General features: G+C 70.2%; 1 protein-coding gene across 1 annotated transcript; it reads left to right on the top strand.

The window, feature by feature from the left end:
- Window positions 1-848: 848 nt before the first annotated feature.
- Window positions 849-1,487, top strand: LOC118159280 (leukocyte receptor cluster member 9-like; the record flags this gene model as incomplete). The annotated part of the gene is made up of 2 exons (XM_035313885.1): window positions 849-952; window positions 1,043-1,487. Coding segments are annotated over exons 1-2 (549 nt in total), but the record flags the coding sequence as incomplete, so codon positions are not given.
- Between the last annotated feature and the right edge of the window lie 4 nt (window positions 1,488-1,491).

Raw genomic sequence — 1,491 nt, 5'->3', positions numbered from 1 at the left:
GAGCCAATGTAGCCATGGCCCCACCCCCTTGATGGATATAGGTGGGCTGCTAAAGGAGGGGGAGGGGCCACGCGCGGGTGGGCGGGGCCTCCTGAGCGGTTGGTCACGCCCATTTGTGGAGCCATGCCCCTTTATGAAGCCACGCCCCTTGGGGCGCGCCTGGCCCCGCCCCTTTCCTCTAAAGTCACCCTCCTCTCTCCCTCTGCCAAAAGTGGGCGGGGCTACCGCACGCCTGGCCCCGCCCCCCGGGCCCGAGCATGCCAATCACGTGCTGCTGCTCTCCCCCAGGCCCCGCCCATCGCCAACGCCCCGCCCATTTCCTCCCCCCCGCCAGCCGAGGGGAGGGGTCCGGACCCCTCCCCCCCAAAAAACGAGTATTTTTGCAAAAAAGAAACACAGAAAAAAAGTGAAAAAGGAGAACAAAAAAAATAAAGCCGGGCCCCGGTGCATTGTGGGAGCGTGCTGCGTGCTGGGGGGAGGGGTGCAGGACCATATATGGGCATCGTTGTCATTGGCACATGCTAATGAGCACCCATATATGGGCGTGTAGGGAGGCAGGGCGGGCGGAAGGCTGCCTTGCTGTAGTGGGGGGCACGCCCACTGGGCTCTGACCACGCCCATTTGGCTCTGGCCACGCCCACTGTCTGCGCTGTGGCCCTGCCTATTGGGTTCAGGCCACGCCCACTCGTCTCTGACCACGCCCACTGCCCTCGTCCTGCTCTTTGCCCTCGCCACGCCCCCGTCGGGGCCACGCCCAATTCCCCATTGGCCACGCCCAGTGCTCGCCCTGCCCTTTGCCCGGCCACGCCCAGCGCCTCCTGGCCACGCCCACTGCCGCGCCCGGCGCCATGGAGCCGGGACCGGGGCTTGAACCTGAACCGGGGCCGGAACCGGGGCTGGGGCTGGGGCCGGAACCGGGACCAGGACCGGGGCTCGAACCCGAACCGGGATCGCAACTGGGACCCAAACCGGGGCCGAGACCGGGGCTTGAACCCGAACCGAGACCGGGACCGGAGCCGGGGCTCGAACCGGGGTCGAGACCCAAACCGGGGCCGGGACCGGAGCTCGAACCCGAACCAGGACCGGGCCCGGAGCCGGTGGCCGCGCCCCCCCCGTGCCGCTGGTTCCTGGAGGGCCGCTGCCGCTTCGGTCCCCGCTGCCGCCACCCCCACCCGGGCCAGGCCCCGGTACCGGCACCCGAACCGAAACCCGAGCCGGAACCGGAGCAGGAAGCGGGGAAGAAGCCTCCCCTCCGCTCGGCCGGCGCCGTCCTCAACCGGCTCCGGTGGGACCCGGAGCTGGACCCGGCCTTGGCCACCGTGGGCTACCGGGACCGCTTCGTGGGGGTCGTGGAGCGGCCCCTGCTCGACTTCTTCCCGGGGCCGCTGGCGGACGCCGGGCCCGGGGACTTGGCGGTCCCGGAGCACCGCATCCTGCACGTCTCCTACCGGGGCCGCCGCGTCTGGGACCGGCAGCGCCGCCTCGATCACG

The sequence above is a fragment of the Oxyura jamaicensis genome, unplaced genomic scaffold, assembly GCF_011077185.1.
Source record: "Oxyura jamaicensis isolate SHBP4307 breed ruddy duck unplaced genomic scaffold, BPBGC_Ojam_1.0 oxyUn_random_OJ69307, whole genome shotgun sequence".
NCBI lineage: Eukaryota > Metazoa > Chordata > Aves > Anseriformes > Anatidae > Oxyura > Oxyura jamaicensis.
This window is presented reverse-complemented; position numbering and strand designations above follow the sequence as displayed.